General features: G+C 35.9%; 1 protein-coding gene across 4 annotated transcripts in view; it reads right to left on the reverse strand.

Moving 5' to 3' along the window:
• Positions 1-3,206: 3,206 nt before the first annotated feature.
• Positions 3,207-13,655, reverse strand: part of RELN (reelin) — a 522,413-nt gene continuing 511,964 nt past the window's right edge. The window contains exons 64-65 of one of the 4 annotated variants that reach the window (XM_060304789.1): positions 9,315-9,320; positions 3,207-4,322 (exon numbers count right to left, since the gene is read on the reverse strand). In XM_060304789.1, the coding sequence (XP_060160772.1) occupies positions 4,226-4,322; positions 9,315-9,320 (103 nt within the window). In that variant the 3' untranslated portion in view covers positions 3,207-4,225. Of the gene's footprint in view, positions 4,323-9,314; positions 9,451-13,192; positions 13,277-13,655 lie in introns of those variants that run through there. The other 3 variants (XM_060304787.1, XM_030834331.2, XM_060304788.1) reach the window with 3 other exon arrangements.

The raw sequence follows: 13,655 nt of genomic DNA on the forward strand, positions 1-13,655 counted from the left end.
AGGTGGTGAAAAGCGCCTGACTTATAGTATGTCTGTTTTCCATGGATAGTAACATTAAGGGATTCTTATAATAATTTTGCTGTAAGTTATTTTACTGTCTCTAGATTTACTGAGGCAATATTTCTTACACACAGTTTCTGTGCCTTTTTATTATTCACATGTATATCCATATATTATTCAACCAGTATTCTCTCCATAAAAGTCATGTTTCCAGACTTAACTTTTCTTTCTCTGCTGTATTGGCATGGTTTCTGGACACTGGAACCAGGGGCTGGAATAAGGTAATAAGGCCGCTGGAGAGAGGCAGACTTTCCCATTGTCATTGCATGGTCTTCTGTGTCTATAAAGACAGCATCCATTTCCATCCATGTTGGGTTTAAAAAATACTGTAAAAATTCATTTATAATAAGCACCCAAAGGACTAAATAGAAGATACAGTTATGATGACAAGGTCCTCTCACCTCTGAACTGGGATTCTTTCAGTAACAGCTATTTTTTTTCTTTTCCTTCTGCACAATAAACACATAGTCACTTTTTGTATTTACTACTATATTTTGTATGTGAAGCAGTTTGTAGTTTCTCTAGAGAAGTATGAATCCTTAGCAACATTCTTATCAGACAACTTAAAATTATTCCTCAGCTGTTGTCCCAAATCTACCTGTTAATTCCAGTCTCCCAGCTTCTTTTCTTAACTCCAACCCCTCTCCACACTCTGGTCAGAGTGGACTTATCCCGGTGCCTCCTAGGTAAAGCTGAATTTTGTTAGTTTGAGAAAGTACTCCCCTTCCCTCCCTCCTAAGGCCCCCAGCAACCCTGGACCCTGACGTCTCTCCAGGCTGCTCCCCGGCACCCCTCCTCAAATACAAATGAGCTTTGACTCCCCCAAGGAGCCAAGGTGCTTCCCGTCTTTGCATTTTTGCACACGCTGCTCTATTGCTAGAATATATTTCCCCATTGAATCTGCCTGACAAAGCCTATTTATTCTTTTCTTTTTTTTGGCCGTGTCACACAGCTTGCGGGATATTGAAACCAGGCCCCCAGCAATGTGAGCGCCGAGTCCTAACCGCTGGACCGCCAGGGAATTCCCTATTCTTTTTTTTTTTGCTATAATATTTAGATCCTCACATGAGAACAGAAATATGACAAGCCCATTTGTACGCACACAACTCATTCAAGTCTTAACGTTATATTATCTTTTGACTTTTAAAAAAGAAATAAAATATTTTAGATACAATGTCTTCCACATCCCCCACTCTGATCTTATTTCCTCACCCGAGGTAACTACCATCATGCATTTGTATGTATCACTCCCATACATGCTTTTATAGTTTTGCAACGTATGCATGTATTCATAAGCAATATACAGTATTTGCAAGTTTTAATATTTGATAAATGGCATCATACTACATTTATAATTTTGCAACTTTTGTTGTTATCATTAATAGGTATACTCTAAGTTTATCCATTTTCACCACCAATGTTCTATTATGCAAATAAATCACAATTTATCCATTCTCTTGTTGATGTACACTTGGATTGCTTCCCATTATTTGCCAGTACAAATAATGCTGCTGTGAACATTCTTGCACAAATCTCTTTGTGTATACATGTGAGAGTTTTACTATGGTAAATACCCAGAAGTAGCTTCGTCATGCTGTATACACAAATACAATTTTTACTGATATTGTAACATATTCAATGTTACTAATACTATACTACTCTCTACAAAGATTTGTATTAACCGTATTTTCTTATTTTCAGTATTCTTGATGTCCTAGCATCTGGGGTCTTGCTGACATATACAATTTGCTGTCAAAACTATCAACTGGAAAACATTAAAATGAATGGGTACATGTTTTAAGTGATCCCCTCTAATTCTTTCTTTAACCTTGGAACATACGGAAGAGAGTGCTAGTGACAACCTCAGTTTGGGGAATTTTTAAAGTAATATAGGTGTTATTTCTTAGGTAAAATACGTGTGATATTGAATATATTTAAATTAGATATGAGTGTAGTTTACATTAAAATGTACAGTGAATAAGAGACAACAGTGTAGAAACCATGGAAACTTGGCCATACAAATACTTTTTATCAGTTACTAAACTTTGTTTCCTTTACGTCAGTTGAGCCAACAATACTTGAATTCCTACTTTAACTGTGTTTTCAAATTAAATAAACCAATAGATGTGAGTCCCAACTTATGCTATTAAAATTTCGAGGAGATGAATTGGTGGGGAGTTCAAATCCTGTTCTGACGGCGAGACACGTGGATGGGAGCACTGAAAATATCTCAGCCGTAGGCAGGGGGTAGTTCTATGGCACGTATAAGTTACTTGGAAAGATGAGGCTTTGGGAAAAATTCAACCCCTCGTACCAATGAAAAAAATGAAACAAAAATACCACCAAATGGTGAACCAGCAGCAGATAATCTGTGAACGAAGAATCAACAATTAAGATACAATATTTAGAAATATTTATGGGCCACATATGCACCGAATTATACAATATGTCATATATTAGTTAGAAAAAAGAAGGCCTTGTATCTCCAAGGCAATGATTTACAATGGATTTGATACCAGACTCAAAATAAAATTTAACTAAACTTCTCAGTGAGAAGTTTCAATGGGAAATCCAATAATCTCCAATCTCATTGGAGATCATCCAATGAGAAATACTACTGCCACTCAGCCCTTTATTACCTGGGTATATTTTTTTAGCCCTCTGGAAAGCCAACAAATTCAACAATATCAACATATTTATTTTTTTGTTGATGTTAAAAACAAGCAGGGAAAATGTCTCAATCAGCATTTTTATCCTTAACACTTAGCACAGTGCCTGTCAAATAGCAAGTACTCAGTAGATATCTGCTGAATGAATGCATGAGTATTTATTATGAGTACTTATTATGAGTACTTATTATGAGCTAGGAATTACGTCAGCAGCTAACAAAATTTTCAGGAGTTAAATAATTTTCAAAATTCTCTACTGGCTTTTCTTAGTGTAATTACAGAGTGAATAATAGAAAAAAACTGAGTAAGAGAAAAATGGCAACATTGAGAGTGTGGCTTCATAATTGCTATTATCAATGATGAAACAAAATAAAAAAACAGTAAATATATTTGACACTGTTCTTTCCAAACCTGACCAGGCTTACAAATCCTACAGAAAATTTAATTAACAGTAAATAAAGACAAATGAACTTCCAATGGCTTTTGAACATAATTTTTATTTAAGCATGGGCTTTTAGCATGGTTCACCCTAGAGTGCAACCTTTTCGTTAAGTTAATAGAGAGTTCAGGGCTACCGGGCCATTATAATGTTGCTGGTGTTGGTACAACTTCATCAGAAAGGTATGAATATGACCCGCAGGAAAAACAATCCACAAAGAGAACACAATGAAAACATCCACTGTTTCACAAATCACTCTGTTACCACAGACACAAAATGGCAGTTACTGTTAGTAAATCAGCCACAGAACACTTTAAAAGAATCTTTAGACAAGGAAATGGGAATTCCTTTGTGGGAGACAGGGTCTTCATCCACAATTTTTAATTAGAAAATATTTCAAGGTCAGGCATCTTTCTTATCCACAAAACAACGCTAAGCCAACATACATTTCAAGGGGTGTATTAAAGGAGATACCATATCTTTACAACTATCTTCTTGAGTAGGTATTTCAATGAATTTTCTGCAGAATATAAGTAGCCTGAAATTCAGCAGCAAAATATTGCAACATAAGTAAATACAGTGTCAATGTGTTGTTATATTGTAGAAGAGAATACATAAAGGACAAACAATGATAATTTAATCATATGAAACATGATACATAGCTGAAATACAGTCCACTTAAATAGCTTTGTGACCAAGAATGTTAAATACTGTACTAAATGCCATTTTAAACATAAAATCTCTTAAACTTTTGTGCTTAAACTTTTTTTTTCTGTTAAACTATTTCTTATTTTCAATACTGCCACTGTAACTGATATTACCACAGATCACAATTTGCACAGACACATCAACATGAAGACATTTACTTATGAGAAAATAAGTCACTTGTCATTAGTTCACAGTGTGGGAAAGTGGTGTATACTCAGTCTTGAGAAGGGCTTTCAGTTAATCACCAAGTCCTTCACAGAAATTTCCTGATATCAGATGCAGTACAAGATTTAAAAGAACGGAAAACAACACATCACAAGTTGGAAGGAAAAATAAACTTTTTGATTCCTCATGGGTATCGTCTAAGTGACCTTCGTCTTCTGTTGTAGAAGTGCCTGAGCCCATGTTGTCGTGAAAAATTCATCATGTAATTTTGTTTGCGAGTGCTGTTAAAATCAGAAAGGATAGAGGCAGGGGAGGGAAAGGAGAAAGAGCATGTAAGTCCCATCATTGAAAGCACAATCTAGGACCTTAGTCTAGGTCCTAAGTTACCCTGATACTTATTTGACAATTTTCAGGGTTAACAGGTCATGCTGACATTACCACCCCAGGACAGAAGAACTAAAGGCTGACACCTGAATTCACTGCCTTTGGCCTTGAAGAAATCCCCTTCTTTTCATGAGTGAGGTCCAAACCAGAAAAAATGGTAAATTCTCTTGATTCATTGCAAAAGTGGACTGAAACTCTTTGGATCTTTAATTTTATTCTTGAACTCTTTCTGAAAACATTTACTTGGATGGAGTTCATTTGAGACAAAGTGTGTGCTGTACCCATTACCTTATTTAAATACACCTTTAACAAGTAGAAAGCATAATTTGATTCTTTCAGCAAACATTTTCATTTAAAGCTTAAAAAGCAGAAACAAACAAAGGGAAAACAAACTTGTTATCTGAATCAGCTTGACCTTCCTATTTTATGCAGTCTCAGGGGCAAAATAAGGAAGTAAGTTTTTTTCTCAGAAGGTCGGATTCCACTGCCTTCCTCAAACAACAAGCAGCTTGGGTCATATTCTATACACATGGCCTTATGAAGGAGACACCCCACTAAAAAAAGATCATAAAATACTAAGAAAGTATAATTCAATGTATATGTAAATATATGTGTATATATTCCCCCATGTATGTACATACACGTTCATGCATACATACTCTACGTGAAGCTGATAAAAATACTGAAAATGGATTTTAGGAGCCTGTAGGAATATGCACGATACTGGTAGAGACAACTGTTAAAGTTCTGGTATGGAAAATGTAATTTAAAAAGGATCATTATCCATGAGGTCACTGACAAGAATCAGACTCCTTTCACACATGGACTGGAGTGACAACATGTCTCTATGTAGCACTGAAGTGTGGTTTTTAAGTGTGAGCCTCTTAGTATTTTCCAAATTCACTGAGTCTCTTGAATACTGTCTGGTCCTAAAGTCTTTTCCTCCTTAATTTTATGGGAACATAAAATGCGTATGGAGCAGGACAATGTCATGTGATGTGCTATCACCATGAAGGTCAGTCAATATGACATGAACTTGAGTCACGGTGAAGAGGTGGGAATGGATAATTTTGCACCGAGCAGTGTATTCTTCTGAGTTATTAATGATCAACAGACCAGGCAAGGTGTAAAATGATACTGTTTTACCTAGGATATTATACTAACACTTGTAACATACAGAAACCTTTAAAATAGGATTTTCTAGATGTTTGATCATTCGAAAAGAAGATTTATAATAAAATCTCTCAAAGGAAAATGCATAAAGTGAACTTCATCAGATATGTTTAATCAAAAAGCAATAGTATCTGTGCTGAAAACTTGATAAAAAGAAGACATCACATTGATATATATTTTGCAAAATAAAGTGCTAATAACTTTTCACCCTGGATTTCTATACTATAAAAATGCTAACTAGAAACTATAGAATGGAAACAAAATATACTCTGAAGACACTGTAGAGAAAAAGAAAAAAATCAGGTTTCGTCTTCAGGTAGCTTGACTATCCTCCTTGCTCCCCTGTCACAGTTGAAGAAGGAAATGAACGTATCCATTATTCATTAGCTGCTAAAAGTACTAGTTGCTGCCTATGTAAAGTCTAGTTACAAAAAACGGACAACGACCTAATGTACTGAACTAATCAAGTGTCAGGAGAAAGAATCCTCTCACCTCTTTGGTCACAGTAGATTGGGACTGGCACTAGCTGGCTTCCTGCCAGCATCCTAGGACATCTTGTGGCCCTTTCCCTGAATTTCCCTGAGCTATTACAGTGGCCCCCCAAGCTAGCCTCCACATTCTCTCCCCTTATGAAAGAAACACCACTGAAAAGATACTATGAAATACTAAGAAAGTATCACCGAATGTGTAATTGTATGTATGTGTGTGTGTGTATCTTCCCACACATACGTACAATTAATTTTGCGCACCAGTTTCAGCAAACTTTCCCTCAAATGCTGGCTTTATCTTGTTAAAAAAAAACAAAACAAACAAAAACAAAAACAACCCCATTCATAATCCTTGTAAGTCAACTTCGCCAGCTATTTCAAGTCCTCCACATGTTTCACCTTACTCTGTTTTTCAAGTCCTTTCACCCGCTACACCTCACACAGTCATCTCTATTCAAACTCACCTTGAGCCCCTTCCATCTGCCTTATTGGACAATCCCCAACACAGCTTCCTCAAATTTCTACTTATTTTTCAAGTATCACATTTTCTTTCTTGCTCACCCCCTGCAGTAGGGATGTTCCCCCCTCCTGTGAACCCTCATACTGCTCACTTTCTGCTTTGCTTGGAGATGATTTGTGTTCACATCTTGGCTCCCCATGACTAAACTGCGGTGGGTGTCGTGGATGGGCCCCACTCCCTCCAGCCCCACATCATAGCGCTGAGCCTCCTGCCTGACCCCTGGGGGGTCAAGGCATGTTTGTTGAACTTATGGTGACTTACTGATTGGATTCCTGTTGTAAATCATTACTCTTTAACTATAAGGAATAATTGCAAAGTTAAAGCAATGAAAATATTCTGTTGAAAACACATTTAACGATATAAGGTACTCAAAGAGAATTTAAAATAGTTAAAATATCTTACATGGAAAAAAGATAAACTCAGAACACTCAAGATATTTAGTTACCTTAATGTGACCGAGATGGACATGAAAGTGACCTCAATATCCGGGAACAAAGGAACATTTAATTTGAACAAAAGTTGATGTGCATGTTTAATGGCGTTAAAGCAACTTCTCCATATAACTATTTACTTACTATGGACTGATTTAAATTCTTCATTTTTGTATGTGAGAAAATAAATATTAACAGGTTGCAGATCTTTTAATACCTTGATAATCGATCAGTCCAGCTTGGAAGCTGACTTTTACTTTAGGAGGCATTTTGATTCATTGGATACCCTTTAATTTTGAATACATTTTCGTATCAGTAGCATATCTTTGGATCTCTGCGAATGTTGATATGCACTCAGCATTTGCTATAGATGTCTAGTGTTTTGTAGTCACATTAGAAATGGCCACATTTTCAAATCACACTTGAAACTAACTAGTAATTTTGTTATGTAAAGCATAAATATCTCTGGAGACAGTTAAGTTGGAACCTAACAAAGCAGACTTTTCCAGTTCATAAGCTTTTGAAAATCAAGCACCATGGGAAGCTATACCGAAGTGCTGCCTGCTTCGAAGACCATTTAATAAACTGTCATGGTTATTAAACTTGTGGCTTCTAAAATGTCTAAGTTATAGGATTGGGCATTAGGGGAATGTTAAACAAGTTTAAAGATCTCATGCTTATTATCTTCTTTTGTGAAGCAGATCTGAGAGCCTATTTTTGGTTTTGATACATGTAGATGTATAGTTATAGATAAACTTGTAACCAAAATAATTAAGGTGTGGTGGAAAATTTTAAGGATTTATTTCTTCACTGTGATTATAGGGGAAAGTATTTTTATTATAATTCCAGTGAAAGCAGGTAATATTCATCCCAAGGCATATCAACTACAGTACTTGTCAATTTGCTTTGATTCTGAATAGAACTAGGTCCATTTATAAACTCCCATTAATGAGTTAAGTCACTGCAGGAAGGGAGAAGGATGACTTCTTGGAAATGCTAACTTAAATTTCCATTATCACTGAGGGAATTTGGGGACTTTAGACAGCATATGGAATAATAAAATGTTTCCCTGTTTCTGCATAGGAAATACGGATATTGCAAGTTTTTTCAAGAACTAGTGACTGTTCTCTCGAACTGCTCTTCTTCACTGGAGCCACTATCTTAGGTTATTATTATGAAAAAATTTGACTGATTTTTAATTGATTCTAAAGGAAATGGGGAAGATAGAGACTTGGCAGAAGTTAATTTGAACTCACAGAAATTTAGGCATTTTTACTGTTCGGTAATTTATTTTTCATCAAAACAAAATGATACAATAAATAATATTTTATATTAATGCAAAAATAAGAATCCAGTCACTGCCATTATCTTTCAGAGAAATACTGATGAGAGTAGAATGGTAAGCTGCCACTGAAACTAATCAATGAAACTGCCCTGCATATAAAAAAGAAAGTACATTTTACTTTCAAGGCCATGTGTTTTCAGGAGGGCTACATGTAGATTAGTGTGGGCTCATATATCTCACAAATGTAGAAGGTTTCATTTTTCTTTTCCCTGCTGACTGGGGATAGGAATAATATCTGATATTGTGTACCTTGGGGAATTGTAAGGATTAAATGAAAGCTTCTAGTAGAATATGCAGATGTTTAATAAATGATAAACATTTTACCTTCTTTCCTAAGTTTTAAAGTATCTCTATTAGAGAGCAAATGGAAATATATACTTAAAAAGGCCAATCTTACCTAAGGATATCATCTAGAACTCACAAATATTATGAATAAACCCATTCCCTTTTGCCTGTTCGTTTTTTAACTTAGAATAGAATTAAGAAGTCTAGGCATCCTCACTCATGTCCAGCACAAGAGATCTTTTGAAAGACACTGCATTTAATCAAAGCCCCGAGCTCTTTTCCACACATTCCTATGTTCACTTTCCCCTCATAACAAACTTACAAACTGTTAACATTTCAAGAGCACCTAACAAAATCCCAGGCACAGAGTCAAACATTCAAATGAAGGAATGCTGACTGGTACTCTGATCTATGCTCTTGTGCCCCTTATTGTATACATCAGAAAATTACCACAATTTGGCTGAACTCCGAGTTTACATGATCTATAGGTTTCAAGTGTTCCAGTATATTTCAGTATCCCATATAACTTTGTTTTCACAGGTTTTTTTTTCAGTTGCAAAGGTCTTCTACAAAACTTCTCAGTTAACGTAGGTAACACTGATGAAACTATTAGTAAACAGTTCCCCGGAATTAGTAAGAAGACTTACCTTACTCTAGTGGAAAACCAATGACAGCAAATAATGAAATATAACACAAGTTAAAAAATGCCTTTCAACACATGCAGCACTGTGATTAGTCATAAAAGTCTGATCAGGTTTAGATGCGATATAGGATTTTTCATCTCTTTTGAAAATAAAAATTAAAGAAGTTATTTCTTATTCTTCTATACCTAATATATACATATATTTAACTTTTCTATGTAATGCAACATGCAATATTTGCTCATAACCGTATGTCAAGGTACATGTAGCTATAGTACTACATTTGGCATAAATGTTGCATATAAAGTATAAATATGAAAGTAATAGTTTAATAACTACCATTAATTTTATTATTTGATTTTTCAATTATTTACATTTTAGAACATACTTATTCCTGAATATATTAAGGAATGGGCTCTTAAAAATACGTAAGTCCTCTATATCAAACAACACAAATTTAATAAAGGATAAATATGCTTTGCAACAAATGTAATATGCTGTTCTCCATAAATCATTTGTGCCAAAAATGTGACAGTATCTTGATAATGAATACATGAGGGAATGGCCATGATGGAACTCATATTATAAAATCTGATAAATGCCTTTAAGATCATAGTTAGCAGCATATTCATTTCCAATTCTCAGCAAATGTGGTAATAATTCACTTTTTAGTAAATCAGTTCACAAAGGCTGACTCTTTACCGAGCAATTTGCTTTCAAGGTACACATGCAAAAATTGGCCCGCTTCATTGTACACATGACAGGTTGTGACTTAGACACGTACACAGGAAATGTGATGTGTGAATGAAATGCAGAGTTGGGTGAGGGAGATTCTTAGGGTAGAAGGATGAGTGCCCGGCAATAAGACAAAGGATTCCCTTTTATCCTAAGAAGAACCCCACCAGCATGGATCTTGTGAGGGATCTGCCCAAATGTATTCAAAAACATTTACTGAAAAACAAATATTCTACACTAGCCAATGAATTCAGAAAAATTAGGTTTCTGATGCTTGATTGTCAATGACTGTGTTAAGCTGCATCACTCAGACTTTACGGATGAGGACTTTTTGTAAGCTAGTGAGGCTGGAAAAAAGTGATCTGTCAATTCAGTTCATCTGTTCTGTGGCAGATTAGCAAGGGCTTATCATCATGAAGTGCTTTTCATGTGCAGGTTTTATTGAAAAACATCATCAGAGTGGGGAGATTACACTCTCAAACAAGCATAAGGCATAAGTGACTTCGCTTGTTAAATGCTAAAACTGTGGTTTTTATCTTTATGGTGTGGGGCTTATTCTGTATATCCATATTTATGAAACTCAAATCCTTCTGGATGGAGTATTTTAGAATTAAACCATTAAATTAAAAATATATTCTCTATCTTGCTCATTTAGGATGTACTCCTAAACTCTGAAATATTTTCAAAAGTGCTACATTTTTTTCTCATCAAACTCATGTATCTTCTTGGTTATTATGGGCAGTACTGACGTTAGACTCAAGATACCATGCGTGACCACAGTTTTTTCTTTCTAGGAGTTTTTAGCATGTGTCCTTAGTGCACATGCACAAAAGCTAAACTATGGTAATAAAGCTAGATTAGGGCCAATCTTTACTCAGAAAAGAAAATATGTTCTAAAAATGTATACCCCCAACCATTGGTTGCAAAAAACATATTAGTTGCCCTATCTGTGGCATTCAATTAGGCAGGGCTTGTATCTCTTGAGATATGCACCTCAGCCTCCTGTTCCCTCCACACTTAAGGAGTTAACATTACTAGTTCCTATAACTAAGTGTTATTATACAAAAGTATAGTTAATTAGGAGGATATTTTGAATTTAATAGGGTTTTATGGGAGTATTCCACCTCTCCATTTCTAAATATACATCTACTGCAGCAAAGTTATAATTAGTAATATTTGTGAATTGTGACATGAACCTTGGCTGGCTTCTTTGTGCTTTACTTGGTTGCAAGACACTTGGAAAAATTATTATATTTTATTTTTCTGAATTATCTGGAACTTCATTTTTAAGCTCATCAAATGAATGAATTAAAGTAACTGTTTTGTAGAGCTACTAAGGGCATATTAACTAGCAAATGCCTTAAAACTTTTTGCGACTCTTCTGAAAATAAGCAGTTTGAAAGAATACAGTGGCATAGAAATATTAAAGCCTAAGACAAGAGCAAAACATCAAAAACATAGTTCTGAAAATATAATTTCTTTGTACCGTATTTTTTAAACAACTCATTGATTGAACTCAGCTTTATGAAGTATTTCTTCTTTCCAAAAAAGAAGGAAAACAAAGTGACTCCTTTAGTTTTAACGAATTTTAACATATTATATAAATACACACACATATTTATATAAATATATAAAATTTTACGGTTACACGTGTAAAGTTATAATTTAAAATTATTCACCAGAAGACTGAATAAAACTCAAGTCATGCAATACTCTGCATGTGTGGCAATGCTCTTTTCTCATTTGAAATGTTTTAGTGCCCTGAGACTTTGAAACAATCATGCAGAATAAGAGCAGACAGGTGCCTACGTGCTAAATTCTTCGAAGTCTTAAAATTCTGGAGATGGAATAAAAGTGAAGTATTTATAAATACAGATTATTGCTCCAGAAGAATACCAGAAATGCTAGGTTTCTGGTATCTTATATAATCTGACCTTATTCTTGTAATAATATCATGATTCTGGTTACTGCTTATAAAAATTAATACCAACAGCAGGTATACCAGAAGGTTCCCTGGGGAGCTGTGTGGTGAGAACCTCTGAGGCAGCAGGTCAACTCTGTTCTGCTCCCAAATTGTAAAGGGGTTATTTTACACCAGGGAGTATATTTGTACTTCTGACGCCACCTACTCTTTAATCTTAGTACACGGGAGGGAACTGTGGTGATAATATGCCTTTGAAATCCAAAATGGGTAACTGCAATTGCTTGGTTGGATGGGGGGATAAGAAATATCCTTTCAAACACATGACATGTTAACAATTGTCGTATCTACCCAAGGTCAGTATTAGCATCCTGCCTTCTATTGAGGACTGTCAAGCTTTGAACTTTCCATAAAAGTTGGTAATGCTTTGTCAGGCACAGGAAGCCCCATTAATGTAAACTGTCTTGGCAAGAGACTTGAAAGATAAAAACTGGTTATTGACTCTAAATTTGATTCTCAACCAGTTTATTTGAATGAACTGAGGTGCTTTTAAAAAAGACCGATGCTCAGGTCTCACTGAAGGTCAATTTAAAGCAACTAACCCGTAGGTATGGGCATGGACATCGGGACACTCATTGATGCTTCCAAAAGCTCCTAAGTAATTCTGATGTTCAATCAGATTGAGAAGTGCTGCTCTGAAAGGAAAGTAGCCAGAGCATAATGGCTAGAGGGTTGGGTTTTGGTCTGTCTGGATCTCGCTCTCTCTGAACTTACCATACATCATTCGTTTTAGAGCCCAGGTTAGTCTATTCTCCTGGAATAATGCAGTCTGAGGAAATCAAACTCTAAGTAAAACATCAGCCTCATAATATAGATTCAAGTGAGTCTGGACTGTTACTTTAAACTTCAACTTTATCTTATGGAGGCAGAGCCCAGCAAGTTGTCCAAAGCAGCAGAGCGCACAGTGGGAGCTTGTGTAGGAACCGGGTTGCTCTTGGATTTGGGGATTGACATGGATGCCATGCAAGCAGGTGCCTCAGTGAAAACTAAGACGAGGGCTAACTCAAGACTGAAAGATTCAGCTCATGGCTATGATTGAAAGAAAACAAATCTGGTAGGTTTCCTACCAATTAATCACTTAAATTTGCTTTCAAAATGACTGAAATCAGCCAAGGGACTGATTTCGTTTTCGATCTGGTAAACAGAATGAACATTTGAACCTATCTACCGAGAAGATTCGCCTCTCCTTGCCAACCACTTGGAGCCATCAGTCCGAACCCGTCGAGACATAAGCATTCCAGTTCTACAGGAACTAGATTGTTAGAGAAAAAGCAAGTCATCTCACTGTGGAACAGTCAACCCAGTTAGGTGAGAGCGCTGACAACTTTATTCTATGGGAAAAACCATGGGGAACACCCTTGATTTCTTAGGTGCTGGGATCGGTCACGAGGAATCTGAAACCACAAATTCTTTCTTCTCGTTTTGACCATGTCATTAAATGGAAGAATGCCCCAGGCATCTGTTGCTAGGACAGGTGTTTGTTATTGGGCACATGTCCTAGTGATACTCTGTACATAGACCAGTACAGATCCTTTTTCTTTTCAGGATGTCATTCCATTTTATAAGGTAACTCAGATCTGGTAGTAGGCATTGTTTCCCATTTACCTGGAGACTTCTGTTCGATGCAATTT

The sequence above is a fragment of the Globicephala melas genome, chromosome 9 (genome assembly GCF_963455315.2).
Source record: "Globicephala melas chromosome 9, mGloMel1.2, whole genome shotgun sequence".
NCBI classification, from domain to species: domain Eukaryota; kingdom Metazoa; phylum Chordata; class Mammalia; order Artiodactyla; family Delphinidae; genus Globicephala; species Globicephala melas.